The 19,719-nt window shown below is 42.4% G+C and overlaps 1 protein-coding gene across 2 annotated transcripts in view; it reads left to right on the top strand.

Annotated features, from left to right (window-relative positions):
- The window catches only part of DNAH5 (dynein axonemal heavy chain 5), a 598,099-nt gene that overhangs the window by 346,921 nt on the left and 231,459 nt on the right, over nt 1–19,719 (top strand). For both annotated transcript variants that reach the window (XM_033929843.1, XM_033929844.1), the window contains exons 46-47: nt 3,227–3,369; nt 14,762–14,896. In XM_033929843.1, coding sequence (XP_033785734.1) covers nt 3,227–3,369; nt 14,762–14,896 — 278 coding nt within the window. The remainder of the gene's footprint in view (nt 1–3,226; nt 3,370–14,761; nt 14,897–19,719) is intronic.

Raw genomic sequence — 19,719 nt, 5'->3', positions numbered from 1 at the left:
GTACTAGTTAGGGTGGTGTATGGGCCTGGGTCTCTGCAATCCACTGCAGTGCCTACCAGGGTATTCCAGAGACCTGCTTGCAGCTCTACTAGAACTGGCCATAGTATCTGCAATAGTCATAGAAACAGATATGTACTGTTTCATGCAGATATTTTGGGAGTGAGAGGGGGGTTAGTGACCACCAGCGAAGTGTGTGAAGGCCATATTTTCATCCCTCCAGTTGTCATCTGGTCAGTTTGGGTACCTTTTTGGCCCTTGTTTATTTTAAAAACAGGTCTCACACAAAACATCTAAATTGTGCTCTGGAATTTTTGTAAAATGTTTGATTATCGCTATAAAATGTTCAAGAGCTAAGCCCACCCTATTTCCGCCCAAAACACGCCTCTACCATACCCCCTTAAAATTTAGATGCACCAGAGACGAAACAACCAGAAAAACATCTAAGTCAGTTTCGAAAATGCCCACTTGGATGTTTTGAGTTTTAAGACATCCAAGTGCCGGTTTATGCTGTCTTTTGGACATCTTTCTTTTTTTGAAAATGAGCTCCTTAGCACAATTATATAGTTTCAAGTTTTATTAGTTTCAAGTTATCAGGACATGTGGCCTTTGCCAAGGTATTTCCATGCAGAGAGGTTTTGCAACCCAATAAATGAATGTTCTTCAATTCAAGGCCAATGAGTCAATGGTGGCCCTCAGGGACCTTTTGGGCAGCCCCTGCATTCTCTCTCTCTACATACATAGATACATACAAACATATATATATAAATAAATATATCTATATATATCTATATATATATTTTGGTTATTGGATACAGGCTGCGGGGTTTGCATTGAAGATCACTCTGTCTCTCCCTCTTCTCTCTCGCTGGCTCTCGCTGATTCTGGCATCTTACACACTTGCAGTGGATCTGCTAATAGATGTGAGATCATTGCTTCCTGGCAGTGATTCAGGCAGGCTCTGTCTGACCAAGCCCAGGGACTTTCTCTCTACAGAGAAGGCCCCTGAGATTGACCAATGAGAGCCTGCCTGAATCACTGTTGGGAATAAGACCAAGTGTGTATGATTGTTGGATAGGCAGGAGGTAGGTAGGCAGGGAAGGATGCCACATAGCTATGGGGAAGGGGGAGAAGGGGGGCACAATTGGGAGGCAGGACTCGCTAAGGGCTTGATATTGAGATCACGGGAAGCAGCCTGGCTATCTCCAGTGGTCCGTGGTGATCCCAGATATTTAATGCTGGGGCTGTATCTGTATTAAAGTCCCACTAAGTATCAATTTGACACCTGAGTTAAGAAATTTCAACACACAAGTTCCTCAGAATGCTACACTAGATATTCGTGTGGTAGCCGTCCTCATAGGAACTCTTAAGTGTGTGAGTTTGTTATTTTTTAACGTTTCATAAAGTGCAAGTGCTTCAATAAATAATTATCATTTTTGTTGTATTTTTAAATCGTTATCATTTTTGTTATATTTTTAAAGAATTACTGCAAAATCAAATACTTAGCTTTTATAAAATTGGGTCTGCCTCAATCCCCACTGACGCGTTTCATAATTTCATCAGGGTCGGGGATAGGGAGAGCTATAAAGAATAGATAATAAAAAAAGTTGTTAATAATGAAAAACCCCAGTAAACTGAAAATTTAAGACTAAGCAATTGCTACATATCTTACCAGAGCAGTTTGAAATCTGAGCATATTGCTAGATCCCTGTTGAGAGTGCCGGGTTTGTTAAATGGCCGCGGCCTAGAGGTGGACTTGATATACCAAATCCCCGGATCATGTGACCCCATGGTGGCCAATGAACAGCTGACAAGACATTTTAGACTAAATGAATAGGACTGAACCAAGGAACAAAACAGGGAGAGTCACAAGGCTGTTGTTAACCAATCACTGGTCAGATTTAGACCATGGGGATATATTGTATTGAGCTGATACATCCAACGAAGCTCTTTGATGTTTAAGTTATGTTCAAGATTTCCTCCCTCCCACCCGACATGAACACTATCAATGATGCGCCATTTGAGGTCATTAATTTTATGTTTCAAAAGAGACCAATGGCGAACCAGAGGGGCCGTTTCTACCCCAGTGTTGACACGAGACTTGTGTTCATTAAGTCTGACATTCATAGGTCTAGTAGTACGCCCGATGTACAGCTTTGGACAGGGGCACATGATCATGTAAATAACATGATCAGATTTACAGTTGGTTCTGGATCTGGCCGAATATATTTTACCAGTCTGCGGATGGCACCAAGTTTCACCTGTCGGTGGGGATTGAGGCAGACCCAGTTTTATAAAAGCTAAGTATTTGCTTTTGCAGTAATTCTTTAAAAATACAACAAAAATGATAATTATTTATTGAAGCACTTGCACTTTATGAAACGTTAAAAAATAACAAACTCACACACTTAAGAGTTCCTATGAGGACGGCTACCACACGAATATCTAGTGTGGCATTCTGAGGAACTTGTGTGTTGAAATTTCTTAACTCAGGTGGCAAATTGATACTTAGTGGGACTTTAATATTGTTGCTTTGGTGCACATTTTGATTTTGATTTTCGGGGCTGTATCTGGCCACCGAGTCAAAGTTCACTGGAGCAGACTTAACCGGCCAAGCCGATATTTATCAGCTGGCCGGCTAAGGCCTAGCAGCCAAAGATAGACCTGCCTGTTTAGTGGGCTATCTGGCCATGTACCTTAGCAGGCCAGCCATTGAATATTGGTAGTAACTGGCTAGGTCACATGCCATATCTGGTCACCAGCCAATCCATTGAACTGGAAATTCAGTTAGAGATAGCTGATTAAGTAGTACTTAGCTGGTTGAGAGGCTTTCCCAGCCAGCTGGCAGTCTTTCCCAGCCAGCTAAGTGCCTCTGAATATCGGCCGGTAAGTTTCTATCTGGGACAATGGTGGTTTAACTGACTTGCCAAAGATCACCAGGGACATCAATGAGATTTGATTTCTGGTTTTCAAATTACTTCTTTAACCACGAGATTGTCCTTCACTGCTTCTACAATGCATCCAAATAAAAACTGATAATCCTCTATTGGCTCATCTGTTTCTTGTGATGTGGACCCATGTTAATACTTGCCTAAATAAATGTTTGGACTTGAAACTGAAGTAGAACACCATTAAGTATATCTTAAAGCACTGCTTCTGTGAATGATAATTTTTTAAAGGTCAACTCCATAGAACCTTGGATTGCTAAAATCATTGTTATCATTACTAGGTAAATGGATGCACTGGAGTACCTGTGTTGAAGAATATATCTATCCTGCTGATAGTACACCAGAGTATGGTTCCATCCTGGTTCCAAATGTTGATAATGTGAGGACAGACTTCCTTATCCAAACTATTGCTAAGCAGAGCAAGGTAGAGTTTCTCAGTCTTCTTTGGTTTCCTATCAGTGATGTCTTTTATGTGAAATAATGAAAGGCCAGACATACCGCATGTAGGCTCACCATCCTGTAGAAAGATTTATGGATGACTAATCAGTTACATAAACAAATACTTGCCTGTTTTAGTCAGATGCTAGGGAAACCATAATCTCCTTATCCAGGTTCGTTATTTTGCCAGTTTATACTAAAAATAGAGACCCAGGCGTTTTGAAATACTTTTATTATGAAAATAGAAAAATATAGTTCATAAGCCAGCAGCAATAACTAATTATTGTTCACAAAATATCCGAATACATATATGAAACTCAGTACATAATTATCACAACACTCTTGCTAGATAAATAAGTAAAACTAATTATTACACTCTAAATAATTCCTTATAATAATAATTCCTGATTAGCAGCAAACTATTACAGTTATCACCAAGAGTAGCTTTACAAATCCTTATCCTATAGACAATAGGATTCCTTCTCTAACCCAGCTAAAAAGACATGTAATTCCTTATCCTCACCATCCAATTAGGCCGTAGCACAGAATCAGGTGAAAATCAGGTGAACTGGAAGACGTCTTTCCTCCGCTCAGCAGATATGGAGATCCTTCTGTTTAGGAACAGTCCGTCAACAACTGGAGAAGCTGTTTCCTTTATGTGATGGAATCCAGATCTGTTTAAAGTCCGGTTCTCTCTCTCATGCAGAGAGTCACACGAGGTAACTTTCCAGGTCTTAATTATTATAGAAGAAGTGCAGAGAAACCTATGATAAGATGCAAGTTCACTCACATCCCAGCATAGACTAAATTATAATTCACACATTTCACTTGGATCTCGTCAGATGACCTCTCCGGACCAATCCAGAAATAGAACTTAGATGAATAGCCTTTCATAGAAACATAGAAAATGAAGGCAGAAAAGGGCTACAGCCCATCAAGTCTGCTCACTCTGCTTACCCACCCCCTGTCTATGCCCTAATGACCCAATTTCCTTATCTTGACCCTCGTAGGGATCCCACATGGGTATCCCATTTATTCTTAAAGTCTGGCACGCTATCTGCCTCGATCACCTGCACTGGAAGCTTGTTCCAATGATCAACCACTCTCTCTGTGAAGAAATACTTTCTGGTGTCGCCATGAAATTTTCCGCCCCTGAGTTTGAGCGGGTGCCCTCTTGTGGCCGAGGGTCCCTTGAGAAAGAAAATATCATCTTCCACTTCGACACGTCCCGTGAGGTACTTAAATATTTCGATCATGTCTCCCCTCTCCCTACGTTCCTCGAGAGTGTAGAGCTGCAATTTGTTCAGTCTCTCTTCGTACGAGAGACCCTTGAGCCCCGAGATCATCCTGGTGGCCGTCCGCTGAACCCATTCAATTCTGCGCACATCTTTACTGTAATGTGGCCTCCAGAATTGCACACAGTACTCCAGATGAGGTCTCACCATGGCCCTGTACAACGGCATTATGACTTCAGGCTTTCGGATGACGAAACTTCTATTGATACAACCCAATATCTGCCTTGCCTTAGATGAAGCCTTCTCCACTTGATTGGCAGTTTTCATGTCTGCACTGATGATTACTCCTAAATCTCGTTCTGCTGAAGTCCTAGTTAAAGTTTCTCCGTTTCTATATAGAGACTCGCACAAGCTGTGAAACAGAGGTGCCTTTGTTAGATAAGAAGCACAGGAGCAATAACTCCCCCAAGATTCATATAGGCCAGTGGTTCCCAACCCTGTCCTAGAGGAACACCAGGCCAATTGGGTTTTCAGGCTAGCCCTAATGAATATGCATGAAGCAAATTTGCATGCCTATCACTTCCATCATATGCAAATCTCTCTCATGCATATTCATTAGGGCTAGCCTGAAAACCCGATTGGCCTGGTGTTCTTCCAGGACAGGGTTGGGAATCACTGATATAGGCAGTGCATGTAGGCATAGTTGGATGTCCTTGACTAGAATACAGTTCTGATACATACCCAGAATGCATCAGGCAGAAACAGCAAAGATGTATTCTTCTTTCTCTTCTTGCTAGATTTAGGCTGAAATGATTTCTTGCAAACAATGGTTCAGGATTGATGATGTCAGAGAGGCCTAACCTTCAGGGGCAAATAAGGAAACACCCCTACAATCCCCTGCCCCAATATATGAACAGCAAAGGGTCATGGTTTTGATATACTGCCTTTCTGAGGTAAACGTAAAGCAGATTACATTTGTTATACACAGGTATTTTCTCTGTCCCTACTGGCCTCACAATCTTAGGTTTTTTACCTGGAGCAATGGGTGACAAGGAGCTGCGGTGGAAATTGAACCCAGTTCCCCAAGTTCTTAGCCCACTGCACTAACTGTTAGGTTACTCTTCCATATAATATCTCTGTGCAATTTTAGAAGTGCCACCTTAAGTTATTCAATCACATTTACAGTAACATTGGTGTACATAACTGTTTTCAATATATGGTATTGCAAGCCTAACACATTAAAAATACATTCAAAAGTGGGGGTTAGAAAGATACCTGGACCCTCGGGGGGAGGGGGGGGAGGGTAGAGTTGATATCAGACTTGCGGCAGGGAGAGAGTGGAGTAGAAATGATGGGACCTTTAGGAAGGGGTAGGAGGGAAGAGATTCCAGGACCCTCAGAGGGAGGGGACAGAGAGGAGGTGACCTGGGGGGTGTAGAAGAGGAGATATACTGGGGTGGGTAGAGAGGGGATAAATACCAGGATCTACTTGGGTGTGTGGGTGTGTGTGGGTGTCAGGAATTGAGGGAGAAGAGAGAGAGATCCGAGGTAGAAAAGGTGACAGATGATGCTGGACCTAAGGGGCATGGTGGAGGAGAGAGCAAGAAAGAAACTAGAAGCGGAAAGGGGAAGTGCTGAACCTTGGGATAAGTGGAGATTGGATCCTGAATGGGAGATATTCTGGACCAATGGAGGGAAAGAGTGATGCTGGACTGTGGAAGGTGGTGGTGAGAGAGGCTGAGCCTGGAGCGGGCATGCCGAAAGAGGGGAAGAGAGAGGTGACAAGCTGGATAAGGAGAGAAGAGGAAACACAGAAGAAATGCTGGATATGGAGGGATCATAGAGACAGGAACACAGAGAAGATATGCTGGACATTGGGAAGGATAAGGACACTGAGAAAGCAGGTGTTGAACATAGAGAAGGATAGGTACAGGGACACAGTCGGTAGATGCTGGGATAGGAATGCAGAGGAAAGATGGACAGTGGGAATAAAGAGAGAAGAAATGTCAAAAGAACAGAAGATCCTGAAAAGATTTATTTTTATTTGAATATTGTAATTTTTCCCCTCCCCCCATTTGTTTCTAATCAATATTATATTACATTAGTGATTTTTATTCCGCCATTACCTTGCGGTTCAAGGCAGATTACATAAGAGGATTTCAGAATTACAGAAGAGGATTTCTGGACATGTCCAGAGGTGTTACAGAGTAGAGCAGGTTGCTGCAGAGGATTGAAATGTTTCATATGGTGTTAGTTAGTCTTTATGGATTTTTTTTTTTTTGAATAGCAGGGTTTTTATTTCTTTTCTGAAAGTTTTGTAGTCTGGGGTCGTGATTAAAAGATTGAAGAGTTGGTGGTCTAGTTTTGCTGACTGTGTGACTAGTAGGCTATCGTACAGTTTTTTCCATTTGATGTCTCTGATTGGAGGGTATGTGAATGGTGTCTGGGTTCTCCTGTGTCTGGTTGTGGTAGTTTGAATTAGGCGGTTGTTCAAGTAGGCTTTGCTGGGCTGTCACCATTTATGGATTTAAATAATAGACAGTAGAATTTAAATAGTATTCTTGCTTGAATTGGGAGCCAGTGTGAGTCGAGGTATGCCTCGGTGATGTGGTCGTGTTTTCTTAGTGAATAGATTAGTCTCAGGGCTATGTTATGTACTGTTTGTAATTGTTTTATCATTGTTGCAGGGCAGAGGAGATATAGGATGTTGCAATAGTCAAGGAGACCTAGGACTAGGGATTGGACTATGAGCTGGAATTATTTTCTGTCAAAGAATTTTCAAACTTGCCTTAGGTTTCTCATGATTGCAAATGATTTCTGTATTGTTTTATTGATTTGTGGTTGCATGGTGCAGCATCTGTCTATCGTCATTCCCAGAAGTTTTAAAGTGGGTTGAATGGGGTATGTGACTTTGTATTGTACCACTTCACTGTATTGTACCACTTCGCTGTTTGTCCAGCACCTCTTATTGTAAACCACCTCAAACTATCATGGCTTTGGCGGTATATAAAAAAATTAATTTATTATTATTAGTAGGCTTGTTATTGTTAGGGTTTTATTTTTTTCAAGAAGTATGAATTTTGTTTTGTCTGGGTTCAGTCTTAGTTTGTGGTCTTTCATCCATGTTGCCACTGTTTCTAGAATTCTGTGTAGTGTGTCTGTCATGGTGAGCGTTGGCTGATCAAAAGGAAGGAGAATGATGATGTCATCTGCATAGCTATAGGAGGTTAAGCCTATTTTGTCTAGGCAGGTGAAGAGTGTTGGGGATAATGGCAATCCTTGGGGTACGCCACAGGGGTTGGACCATGGTTCTGATTTTTCTTTGTTTGTCTTTACTCTGTAGATCCTGGATTGTAGGAATCCTTGAAACCATGTGTGTACTTTGCCTGTGATTCTTATTGTATCTAGTATTTGTAGCAGGATGTCGTGGTCTACCAGGTCAAATGCTGCGGTGAGATCTAGTTAAATAATCAGCATTATTTTGCCTGTGCGGAGGTGTTGTCTAGCTGTGTCCAGAAGGGATCCTAGTAGTGTCTCAGTGCTGAAGTTGGTTCTGAATCCAGACTGTGTAGGGTGGAGCAAATTGTGGTTTACTAGGTAGTTGGTAAGGAGTTTAGCTACGAGGCCTTCCATTAGCTTGACATATAGTGGAATTGAGGCTATGGGTCTGTAGTTGGATGGTTGATCTGTTGCTCCTTTTGGATCTTTTAAGATCGGGGTGACAATGATTTCGAAGAGGTCTTGTGAGAAAAGGCCATCTGTGAGCATGGTTGTATCCATTGCATGAGGAGAGTGCAGAATTTTAGGCTGGAGGTTTTTAATAGGTATGGAGGGCATTGGTTGAGGTTGCAAGCTGCGTGGCTATATTTTTTATAGAGTTTGTTAAGGTTGGACCATTGTATTGTGGAGAAGTGGGACCAGGTTCTAACTGCTGCAGCTGATTCTTTTTCTGTGAAGGGCATTATGATCTCTTCTAGATGGGTTGGGGTTCCTGTGAAGTTTGTCCTGGCAGTTGTAATTTTGTTTTTAAAGTATTCAGCTAAAAGGGTGGCTGAAGGGGGAGGGTTGTCATTTTTGGCTAGATAGGGTTTGGTGTCTGTGAGTTCTTTTAGTAATTGGAATAGTTTTTTTTGTGTCTTGGGCTTCTATGCCTATTAGGTTTGTGTAGTATGTCTTTCTTTTAGGTTTAGGTTGTATTGTTGGTTTAGTATTTTCCATGCTGCTCTTGTGTGTTCTTGGTTACTTTTTCTCCATTGTCTTTTGAGTAGGAGTAGTTCGTTGTCGAACCATTTGTCTGATCGTCTGCTGATTTTGTTTTTTGTTTGTATTGGGGCTAGCTCGTCTAGGGTAGTTGCACTTATATTGCACCATTGTGAGATGAAGTCTTTGGGGTCACATTCATGGATTGTAGCATCTGTTTTATTCCAGAATTTGGAGGGATCGATATATGTATGTGATTTGTAGGTTAAGCTTTGGGATTGTGGTTTGGTTTTGCCTTTGGCCCAGTTGATATTGAAGGTGTATATGTAATGGTCTGAACAGATGGATCTGGACCATTTTCCATTTGAGGTTTGAATCTCTGGTAGAATGGGCTGTTCGGTCATGAAGGCTACAATGTCTAGTTGGTGACCTTTCTCGTGTTTGGTTTGTAGGTCTAAGATCTTGTAGGTTAAGGCTTCGAGGTAAGATAGTAGGTTTTCTACTTGCTTAGAGGTACGGTCTTCAAGATGGAGGTTTAGATCTCCTAGGATTAGGTTGCAAGTCGCTGTTAGTAAGTTTCGGTATATAAAATCTTCAAATTCTGGTCTTGCTGTGTTCCAGTTCCCTGGTGTTATGTAGCAGAGCATGCAGGTTATGGATCCTTTTAGTGTGGTGCATGAAACTTGGCAGGTTGGTAGATGCATGTATGGGGTGGACGTTTTGTCTAGTATGTTTAAGTTTAGGGAGTTTCTGACTAAGATGGCTAGATCTTCTCCTCCTTTTTTTTTTTCCCTGCAGACTACTATTATCTTGTATCCCTTTGGACAAACTTCCATTATCCTGGGGTCCGAGTCTGAGGTTAGCCAGGTTTCAATGAGGAACAGGCAGTCTAGATTTTCGTTTTTTATCCAGTCTTTTATGTGTTCTCTCTTTGGGCCTAGAGCTCTGATGTTTATGTAGGCACATGTTAGTATGGTGTATTCTGTTTGCGCACTATTTGTTGCTTTTGGGTAGACAAATGCTCTTGGTTGGGCATGTGGTTTAGTCCTGAAAGGGTTTGTTGGTCTTCTCCTCCATGTTGATGTGGTGATGTGGTGTATGCAGGTCTGGGAGTTTATGTTTCTGTCTGCAATGGTTCTCTTGGCTGGGTGGTGAATTCTATTTGTAGTTGAAATAATTGGTATTGGAGAGATGTTGTTTGCTGCAGCCTTCCAGTTGGTTAGGAGCAAGATGATCAGTAGGATAGTTTGTGTTTGTGGTATAGCTTTCATTGTGAAAGATAGGAGGTAGGGAGTGAGGTTGTAGGTGATTTCCTGAGAGTTAGAAAGTTGATCTTTCTCTAGGTGTTTGTTGGTGGTAAGTGATTAGGACTTGCGCCTTAGATGGTGCATCTTAGATGTATGCCTTAGATTGCACGCCGAAAGGCTGCACGTCATTAGGTGCTGAGCTTTTTAATTCAGTGGCTGGAGCGTTGGTGAGAGGCGGAGTGCTCTCCCATGCCCAAGGGGATCCTCAGTTGCTCTGGGAAGAACAAAATGGCAGAGCCAAGGAAAGGGGAACTTTTAAACAAGCAAGGCTTCCTCCTGAGCCTTCCAACTGGCTCAGCGGCTGGAGCGTCAGTGGGGCAGAGTGCTCTCCCATGTCCGAGGGGATCCTCAGTTGCTCCGGGAAGAATAAAATGGCAGAGCCAAAGGAAAGGGGAAATTTAAACAAGCAAAGTTTCCCAATGAGCCCTCCAACTGTCTTACAATTATATTTTTACAGTCTTATGTTTTGCTTTTACAGTGGTACTTTGGTTTGCGAGCATAATTTGTTCCAGAAGCATGCTCATAATCTAAAGTACTTGTATATCAAAGCGAGTTTCCCCATAGGAATTAATGGAAACTAGGATGATTCGTTCTAACACTTCTCCCTCTTTTCCCCTCCCTTCTCCTACCCAGCATATGTACTCCTTTCTCTTTCCATCCCCACAGAACATCTTTCCCTTTTCTCGTCCTCCCACCTGGTGGGACCGTTAACAGGCCCCGCTTTCAACTCAAGGCTTGCTCCTCCATACAGGCTCCCTCTCAGCCCCCAGTTGCTACGAGAGTGTTACAATGCCAGCGTCACCTCACGGTACCTGTTTTTGCTCCAGGTTCCAGTCCCACTTCATGGACCCATCCGGTTTCCCGCTACTGCTATCGGCCCGGTTCTGCTCTGATCACCTTTCGCCGGGCGTTGGCAGCTCTGCACAGGACGATCACAGGCTCATCTGGTTCCGGTTTCCTGATACCACTGTCGCCAGTCTCTCCCCTTATGGCCCCGTTCTGCTCTGATCGCCTTTCACCAGGCGTTGTCAGCTCCGCACAGGACAAGATGTAATAGTAGCAGGGCGTCAGGGTGGAAAGAAAGAGAGGCGGGATGGCGGGGGACATGGCTGAAGAAGGTGGGGGACAGGGTAAAGAAAGTGAGGCTGGATGCCGAAGTAGGGAGGGACTCACGTTCCAGAGCCAGAATGCAGCATTCCCTCGGCCAAGCTCCACCCCCTTTTGCTTCCACTTCCTACATAAGCTCCTCCCCGCCTCTACGAAGTAGCCGAGATGCCTTTCCTGCCCGCCCTCTACCAATCAGGGCTTGAGGGCGGACCTTTGCACAATGGAGACCACCATTCTGGGATTCAAGGGCAAGTTGGATGCACATCTTCTTGCAAATCATATTGAGGAATACGGGAAAACAGGGTCTTCATCAGGGAACACCTAGCTTACCTTCCGCGTGTGCGGGTCGCCGGACTTGATGGACCTAAGGTCTGATTCAGCGAAGGCACTTCTTATGTTCTATGTTTATGTTCTTCCCACCCAGGGACATCAGGCAGCGGTGGTGCCGGCGTGAGATAGTGCGTGTTGTTTGCCGGCTGGAGGTAAGGGGTTTTCTTTGGGGGGGGACGCGCTCGTTGATCAAGTCGATGCTTGTTTTGTGAGTTAAAGTTTGCTCAAGTGTTTTGCTCGTCTTGCAAAACACTCGCAAACCGTGTTACTCACAAACCGAGGTTTGACTGTATTTTTTATCCTTTTTTTTAACTTTGCATTTTAACCTATTATAAACTGCCTAGAGGTAATGATAGATGGGATATCAAATAAATAATAAACTTGAAACTTAAACTTGATTTAAGAGAAAAGCAGAAACAAGAGACAACAAAAATAGAAAAAGTACTGTTTTCTGAATGTATTAATTGTAATTTGTCAGCTTTGGGAAATGTGTATCTCTGATAATCTGTATTTCAGTTTCTATTTCTGTTACTATGACAGTTTTTTAAATGTAGGTGTGGAATGGATTTGCTTTTTGCAGGGTTTGTTCACTGGAACTCCGAAGGAATTCTTCCTCCTCCTCCCTTTGGTCCCCCTACCTTGGGGGAGATGGCATTATAGGGGGCCTAACTTAAATTTTCCACCCAGGGCTCATTCAGTCCTAGTTGTGCCACTGGTTGTATGTGAATAGGTTTACAGAAATATACTCCAGGCAATTTTATAAAAGGTAATTTTTACATGTAAAACACTGTTTTACCCACAGGAATATCACTTAAAATCACCCCCCCTCCTCTTTTTTTTTATACTGGAACTTTTTTGAGTTTTTCAGATGAGTTAAGTGAGAAGTGCTTTAAAAAGGAAAGTTAAATGATAATGTAGCTTGCTTAGAAGAAAATATCAATCCACTGAGCTGAGGGCTAGATGCACTAAAAATGGTTGTTAAGACTGTGCGGGTCGCTGCGGGCTGATTTTTTTTTTTGGCTGATTTCTAAACGACGATTGATGTTTAAATAGCTTCCTATGCAAATGAGTTTTGCGGAGGGCAGTTGTAATCCCATCTGATTGCTCGCTTAGAAACTGGCTTTCACACATACGCAGGACTCCCTTCTGTCGACTTAAATAAAAATCGGCAGGAGGGATGCCCACTCCCTCCTGCCTCCATGAGCCCTCCTCTGCAAAACCGACTGACCCCACTCCCCTCACAGAACCCTCCCCCTACTCCCCCTACTTTAGAAAGAATCAGCAGGAGGGATGCCTACTCCCTCCTGCCACTGGATGCCCCCCAGCCCCCGACCCCCCCCCCCGGAACCTCCCCTGTACCTGTACAGAAAGATGACAGCAGGAGGGATGCTCTATCCCTCCTGTTCGCAGGCCCACCACTCCAAAATAGTGGGCCCCTTCCTGGTGCATCCTGGATGCACGGGGAAAGGCCTAAGGCCTTGATTAGCTCAGACTAATGCCTAAGACTTACATGCCATTTTGCTAGTCATACTATAGGACTGAGTACTAAGCTATTCACTCTATAAGCACAAAGTACTGGAAAAGTTTGTAAGTTAGACAGGTAACACAGAGTGAGAGTGAACATAAGAATAGCCATTCTGAGTTAAACTGTTAGTTCTGTCTAGCCCAATATCCTGTTTCCACAGTGGCCAATCCAGGTCACAGATATGTGGAAGAAACCCAAATAGTAGCAACATTTTATGCTACCAATTCCAGGGCAAGTAGTGGTTTCTCCCATGTCTGTCTCAATAGCAAACTATAGACTTTTCCTCCAGGAACTTGTCCAAACCTTTTCTAAAACCCATATATGTTAACTGCTATATTCACATCCTTTGGAAATGAGTTCCAGAGCTAAACTATTTGTTGCGTAAAATAATGTTTCCATGTAACTTCCCTTATACAGTGGAACCTTGGTTTACGAGCATAATTCGTTCCAGAAGCATGCTCGTAAACCAAATTGCTCGTATATCAAAGCAAGTTTCCCCATAGGAAGTATGGGGAAACTGCTTTGATTGGTTCCACCTCCTCCCCCCCTCCACGAGGCTACCGGCGCTGCTCCATTCTCCCCCCTCCTTGAGGAATCTGACGCTTTCCAAACCCCTCCCCGCGATCGAGCTCCCCCCCTGCGAACCAGCATCCCCCCCACCGCTCGCGTTGCCCCCCCCCTCCACCGCAATCCTACTTTCCCCCCTCCCGAGCAGTCAATGACACCTTTACCTGACTTGACACCAGTGCCGGTGCCCGAAGATCCTCCCTCTTCTGGCGCGGCTGGGCGGTGCGTTGGAGATCCTCCTTCTGGTCTGGGCTGGGCTGGACTGGCTTTGAGCATTTGCGCATGCTCAAAGCCTTCTGGTCTCGCTCTCAATCTCGGAGAGAGCGAGACCAGAAGGCTTTGAGCATGCGCAAATGCTCAAAACCAATCCAGCCCAGCCCAGACCAGAAGAAGGAGGATCTCCAACGCACCACCCAACCCAGGCCGCGCCAGAAGAGGGAAGATCTTCGGGCACCGGCACTGGTGCCAAGTCGGGTAAAGGGTGTCATTGACTGCTCGGGGGGGGGGAAGTAGGATCGCGGTGGAGGGGGGCAGTGTGAGCGGGGGGGGATGCCGGATCGCTGGGGGGGATGCCGGATCGCCGGGGGAGGGGGGCGCTCGTACAGCGAGGCAAGCTCGGTTTATGAGGCACCAAGTTTGCGAATGTTTTGCTCGTCTTGCAAAACACTCGCAAACTGGTGCACACCACTGTACTTTGTATTCTGTATGGGCACTTGGCCACCCAAGTGTCCATAAAGAATACTAATATACATTTGGGCATCCAATATTAGTATAAATCTGGCATAAATGGGGGCAGCTATGTGTAGTAGGGCACACATAAATGTAAACAACTTGTTATAGAATTGTCCTTTTAGGGCTAGTAGCTTTTAGATTAGTAAATATAAACATTCTATAAAATAAAATAGGCACCTACTTTTCAGATTGGCACCCCTTTATAGAATTGCCCCTTTAGAGGTGGAAATGAAAGTACAAATGGTTAGCAGCAATAGCCTAATATCATTTCTCATGGAACATCATTATAGATAAGGCTGTTACTCCCCAGTAGCTTTCTACTGTTCTCTTTTACTCAATACAGCAGCGTGATGCTCACTTCGTTTCTTCTTTTAGGCTGTACTGCTAATTGGTGAACAGGGGACTGCAAAAACTGTTATCATCAAAGGATTTATGTCAAAATATAACACTGAGAGTCACATGGCCAAGTGCCTGAACTTTTCATCTGCCACGACCCCTCTCATGTTCCAGGTATGCTAAATACAATGGTTATATAGTACCATTAGACAGAATATGCAGTATCAAACAGTGAGGTAGTCTGCAAGTATTCAAGAAAGATGCAAAGTTCTCTCCGCACAATAGATTTAAGCAATATTGGTGCTGTGTAAGCTTTTTCTTGTATACTTTGAAGAATGAAATTCAGTTTATTGAAGCTGTAGGTATTTTATTTTTTCTTTACTGTTAGATATAATGGATAACATGCACAAATATTGCATTTCTGTCTCTGTACAGTAAGAATTCTTTCCTACATGTGCTCTTATTTGGTCAATACATTTAGGACCTGGTTTCTCCACAAGCTCAGCTCTCCTCTGATAAAAAGCCTCTGTATCTAGATCATAGGACACATAGATCTGTAACATGCATGCAGATCTGCCCAATGCATATTCATTAGGGCTATCCTGAAAACCTGACTGGCTGGTGGTCGGGTTGGGAACTACTGAACTAGAGGCACAAAGATAAAATCCAGTTCATTCCTTTACATCATCAAGGTAAGATGCTGGCAAGTCTGATCTCAGTTACCATGGATACCATGGTACCATGGTTAACATGGGGCCGAAATAGACCCAACTTTTTCCACTGTATCCATGGTTAGAGGGGGAGGAGGTTTTAGGTTTGGGAACATAATTTTGTTCCCTTAACTTCTAGGGGTCTGACATAGCAAAAGACAAATGACACCTATCTTGGCACCTATCTGATTGGTTGGAAGACTGAGAAAGTAAAGCAGATTTCTGGCTAACTGTTCTGCTGTAATATTTCTACTAATGAGCAGTATAATAGCAAGACCTTTTCTGAACTTATAGAGTTTATAAGAGCAAGATTTTATTATTTCTGTGTTTATACAATGTATGAATAGAGCACATGCTCTTCTGTTTTACATTCATTCATTTTTATAAATAATATAATGCAAACCCATTTGTATTATATCTTTTTTTTTTAAGTTCAAATAATTTTTGAAAAACTTTTTAGAACATTCAGACAGAAAAATATATATTTCAAATGTTTCCATACAACATTCATAAACATAAGCTAGGGATAATAATAATAATAATAAAAACCCTCCCCACCTTCCCCTCCCCCCCCCGCAGAGGGTGCAATATCAGTCATACACCTATTTAACATATTCATATCACTCATACACATTCATAACTTTTAACCTCTATTGTTTTCCACATACTTTTTAACAGGTAACCATACTTTGTCAAATTTCGCTTATTTGCCTCTCTTCTCCATAATAACAGCTTCATGTTTCCCAGTCATACATACGGAATTCCACCAAAAAGGAAATGACAGTGAATTTGAATCCTTCCACACTTTAAAAATTGATTGAATGGCTACCGCTGTCAAAATGGCTATTAATCTATTTTTGCTTATGTCAACTGAATCATCAAAGATATTAAATATAATACCTGCTTATGTTAAAGGCATATTTGCAGATAATAATATTTGATCATGACTCCAAATCTGTTTCCAAAATGACTGTACCAATGGACAATGGAAAATCATATGCTCTAACGTTCCTTTTTCATTCTTGCAAGACCAGCATATAGGAGAATTTTCAGCATTGATTTTGTTGAACTTAACTGGAGTCCAATTAACCATTCTCTTGAACAAGACTTGTTTTATCCACTATGCCCAGAAGATGTAATAGGATCTGAACTTCCTGAGCATTTGAAATTAAATCCTATTATAAACTTCACTCAAAAAGTACTCATTGATTTGGTTAGACAAATGAGTATTCCAGTTGGAAGCACATATAGATGTCCATTATGGAGAAATAAAAATATTCGCATTGATGGTAAACAACTGATATGGAAAGAGTGTATACAGCTGAAGATTTTATTATATCGGATAATCTCAAGTCCTTTTCGGAACTAAGAGACAGTCATCAAATCACATTTGCTATAACTTTGACATGCGATTGATTCCATCAAGATCTCATTGAAGTCTTCTGAGCCAAGTATTCTGTCACAATGCAAAATAATTATGGGCCTAGGACATGAAGCATCTAATTGGTATAAAGTTTTGATTCAAAAAGAACAACAAACGTGAAGAATAAATGGACTAAAAGATATATGAGCTTGTGAGTTAAATGTGGAAATATCTGATGAACAATGGGATCTTATACTATTCAAACATATTAGATGTTGTCAATCTGCCTCCATGAAGCAATCATTTTATTTTATATTTCTTACCTTATTTTTGCTTGATACAATTTTTTTTTTTTTTTTTTAGTTCACTTTATTCAATTTTGTCTTGATAACATTTCACACTTTTTGTGTTTGCTGTTCCTTTTGTTAAGTGGCTCTAACAGATAAAGGCAGGTTAATGATATCCCTAACATATAACTGTCTAGTAATTCCCATTTACATTTACTTCTCCCACACCAACATATCTTATCCTCTACCTCCTTTTCATATCTATGTTAGATGCATATCATATTCCATCACTGGATCTTGGTGAGGTCTGAAATAGTTTTTCCAATAATTTACAATTTTAGTGCAATAACAATAAAAAAATTGAATAGCTAATCCACTTCTCGACATAAATGCATGCTCCAACCCCACTGACTTCCATATCTATATTCTATATGATAAAGGTTCCATCTGTAACATTTACAAAATGTTTCTCTACACATCTGACCAAAAGATCTATAAGCTGGAACAGGAATAGATCATATGTTCAAAAGTTCTAATATCTGATCTACAGGTTCAATAATAATTATCGTTGATGCTTACCAGTTTAGATTATTTATAAGGTGTTCAAAATGCTGTGGGGCAGAAAATAGATTGTCATACTGATGCATATAAAAGAAGTTAGCAGTGTAGGCTGCCATTCCCATGGGGATGGGGAAAAATTTGTCCTTGTGTCAGTCTCTAGTGTCAGCTAGTGATCGTTGGTTGTTACTTCCTGAGGAAAACATTGCTTTAATCACTATGGGTCCATTATTTAAAAGAGAATTAACTGGGTTGGAAGGCCCTTACCCAGTTAAATCCCTCCAAGTGCCCCTAGAGCATTTATTCAGTGACACTTAGCTGGACAGTGCCATTGAATATGTGCTCTAACTGTTGTTTGATTATCTAGTGAGTCCGGTTGTTGGATTATCTGGTGAGTCTGACCTTGGTACCAGGTAAGATGGTAGAGGCGCTGATAAAGGGCCGCATCATTGATCACCTTGACGGACATGGGCTGATAGGACCAGTCAGCACGGTTTTAGCAAAGGCAAATCATGTTTGATGAACTTGCTCCACTTCTTTGAAGGCGTAAACAGGCAGATAGACAAAGGTCGACATCTAGATTTTCAGGAGGCGTTTGACAAGGTTCCATATGAACGACTACTTCAGAAAATTGCGAGCCATGGAATTGAGAGTGAAATACTTATGTGGATTGAAAACTGGCTGGAGCATAGGAAACAGAGAGTGGGGGTAAATGGACAATACTCGGACTGGAAGAGTGTCACTAGTGGGGTGCTGCAGTTCTCGGTGCTTGGACCTGTGCTCTCAACATCTTTATAAACGATCTGGACATTGGTATGACGAGTGAGGTGATTAAATTTGCAGACGATATGAAGTTATTCAGAGTAGTGAAGATGCAGGGGTAATTGCGAAGATCTGCAACGTGACATAATCAGGCTTGAGGAATGAGCATCGACATGGCAGATGAGGTTCAACGTGGATAAGTGTAAAGTGATGCATGTAGGCAACAAAAATCTCATGCACGAATACAAGATGTCCGGGGCGGTACTTGGAGAGACCTCCCAGGAACGAGACTTGGGAGTTCTGATTGACAAGTCGATGAAGCCGTCCACGCAATGTGTGGCGGCGGCGAAAAGGGCGAACAGAATGCTAGGATTGATAAGGAAGAGGATCACAAACAGATCAGAAAAGGTTATCATGCCGTTGTACTGGGCTATGGTGCGCCCTCTCCTGGAGTACTGTGTCCAGCACTGGATGCCGTACATGAAGAAGGACATGGTACTACTCGAAAGGGTTCAGAGAAGAACGACTAAGATGGCTAAGGGACTGGAAGAGTTGTCGTACAGCAAAAGATTAGAGAAACTGGGCCTCTTCTCCCTCGAACAGAGGAGACTGAGAGGGGACATGATCGAAACATTCAAGGTACTGAAAGGAATAGACTTGGTAGATAAGGACAGGTTGTTCACCCTCTCCAAGGTAGGGAGAACGAGAGGGCACTCTCTAAAATTGAAAGGAGATATATTCCGTACGAACATAAGAAAGTTCTTTTTCACCCAGAGAGTGGTAGAAAACTGGAACGCTCTTCCGGAATCTGTCAAAGGGGAGAACACCTCAAGGGATTCAAGACAAAGTTAGACAAGATCCTGCTGAACCAGAACGTGCGCAGGTAGGGCTAGTCTCAGTTAGGGTGCTGGGCTTTGACCAGAGGGCTGCTGCATGAGTGGACTGCTGGGCACGATGGACCACCAGTCTGACCCAGCAGCGGCAATTCTTATGTTCTTATGTTCTAGTTAGTGCCAGGATAGAGCTGGTACAGTGTCAGGATTTACCAAGTTAGCAATGATTTTTCAGTCCACTAATTGGGTAAGTGCCCAGATAAAGTTAAGACAGCAAAATGGGGTGAGTTAGCTCAGGCAATGAGTATCCAGGTTAAATTCAGCCTGCAGTAGTCAGTGGCTTTGCTGTGGGCTGAATAATGGGGAGGGGTATATTTCTAGACATCTTAGAAACTTTAAATATTGTTATTCATCAAATTCCAATACAGCGACTTGAGAAGGTAGGAATAGAAGATGTGGTTATGGAGATGGTTTTGTTCTTATC

Source organism: Geotrypetes seraphini, chromosome 2, assembly GCF_902459505.1.
Source record: "Geotrypetes seraphini chromosome 2, aGeoSer1.1, whole genome shotgun sequence".
In the NCBI taxonomy this organism is placed as follows: Eukaryota; Metazoa; Chordata; class Amphibia; order Gymnophiona; family Dermophiidae; genus Geotrypetes; species Geotrypetes seraphini.
This window is presented reverse-complemented; position numbering and strand designations above follow the sequence as displayed.